At 46.9% G+C, this 1,826-nt stretch overlaps 1 protein-coding gene across 1 annotated transcript; it reads right to left on the bottom strand.

Annotated features, from left to right (window-relative positions):
• Window positions 1-851: 851 nt before the first annotated feature.
• LOC103777836 (homeobox even-skipped homolog protein 2-like) lies at window positions 852-1,492 on the bottom strand (the record flags this gene model as incomplete). The annotated part of the gene is made up of 2 exons (XM_008945397.1): window positions 852-1,359; window positions 1,418-1,492. Coding segments are annotated over 2 exons (583 nt in total), but the record flags the coding sequence as incomplete, so codon positions are not given.
• Between the last annotated feature and the right edge of the window lie 334 nt (window positions 1,493-1,826).

Raw genomic sequence — 1,826 nt, 5'->3', positions numbered from 1 at the left:
CGCGGCTCGGCGCGACTCCGCCAGGCTGCGAAGAGCCCGGGCTCGGCGCTAGCCTCGTATCCCTCGAATGCGGTTCTTATTTTCATTTGAGACATACAAAATAGAAGCAGCCATAAAAGCCTTTTTTTCTTTTTTTTTTTTCCTCCGGCGTTACGTCGAGGATCCCTTCTTTTTTTTCTGGCACATTTGGCCAAAAAAAAAAAAAAAAAAAAAAAAACAGAAGAAGAAGAAAAAAAAGACATGCACTGTAACCCCTAGGAAATGCACAGCTCACCTGCTTCCCCCTCCCCGATTTCAACTAACCACAGTCCATCACCATGCCCCGCAAAGCATGGGGAAGGAGACGAGGCTGTTTCAAACTCCCTGTTTCAAGCAGAGGAAAAGTGAACAATGCCCAGTTACCCCGAGGTGGACACGGAAGGCACGTTATATACACAGGGACAAACATAGACAGTTTCCTCTCACTCTTCTCTCTCTAGTTTAATCTATCTATGTATATAGACATATATACAGCTCGAGAGACGCCGAGAGCTCCGAGAGCTCAAGACAAAATAAGGAGAAAGCGTTCCCTAAATGTAGGTGGATGGCTATTTGTGCCCACATATGTTCTGGATATATATATCTACATACCAATGGATATGGGCATGCACACACACACGCACGCACGCACCCGCACAGGAGCTGCCCGAACAGTGTGTCTCGGCTATCGGGATAGCTCAGTAATTGCAATAATATTTTACAGCCTGGAGCTCTGTCTTCGCAGAAGAGAGAGCGCCGGTGCAGAGGCGAGCAACTTTGGCGGTGACGGCGGGTTTGCTTTGTTTTTAAAGCCGGTTGGCGAAGTGCGGGGCTTAGATGGAGATGATAAAGGAAGAGTTACCTTTGTTACTGTTTTCCTTCAGCTGGGAGGCAGTCAGGCTGGCGGGGGAGCGGAGCGCGGAGCAGCCCACCTCCACATCACTGTTCATATCTGCCTCTTGAGCAACTTCTGAATAAAGGCTGATTTTCTTCCTGCTTTCCGACGACGGGATTTCGGAGGAGACGTTGCTTTCGCTGCTCGGATGCTGAAGATTGAATAAAGTGTCTATTTCAAATTTGCCTTTGGCGGAGATGTCCCCTATAGCGCTGTGCAGGGAGGCGGCAGTCAGTCTCGGGCTGAGGCGACCACTGTGCGGAGAATTTTCAAGGGCCTCCAGCACCGCATTTCCAGCTGAGTCTGACAAATTCGAGAGCCTTTTGCCAGCTGTAGGGCTGTGCAGCCCTCTCTCCATCAGGATCATCTCTTTTCTTATTCTTTCCATCATCTCAGCTTTATAAAAAATGTCAAAGTTGCAGGGCTGGTCCTGTACTAATGATGAGCTGCAGCAGGGGCTAATTCACATTCAGCCCGGCAAGTGTCTCTAAATATTATTATCTCTTTTTGAGGGAGGCGTAAAAATTGTGGGATGCCAAAGCGAGGGAATGACTGGTCAAAATGACCCATACATCCTTTCTAGCCCGAAATGTCATTCATCAAAAAGTGGTGCTCGTCATTAAGGTACGAATGACGCTGTTCGAATAATCATTTATTGTAACAGGTTTATAAGCAAATAAATACAAGCTCCTGTCAGTGGATAATGAAGGCGGCTTCAGAGCAGATAAATATATCCAGGTGGAAAGAAAGAAAGACAAGAAGTGAGGAGTAAAGCTCTTGTCCTTAGCTTGATCAGATCTTGCTTGAATTGCTCTGGGGTTTGGCCTCTGGGGTGGAATTGACAGTCTGATTAATAAAATGAGCTGTGCAACATTTCCCCCTTCATTTAGGTGCATCATTATGCTCTGATTTT

The sequence above is a fragment of the Merops nubicus genome, unplaced genomic scaffold, assembly GCF_000691845.1.
Source record: "Merops nubicus isolate BGI_N331 unplaced genomic scaffold, ASM69184v1 scaffold42448, whole genome shotgun sequence".
NCBI lineage: Eukaryota > Metazoa > Chordata > Aves > Coraciiformes > Meropidae > Merops > Merops nubicus.
Note: the sequence above shows the minus strand (reverse complement) of the source record. Positions and strands in the feature narration are given on the sequence as shown.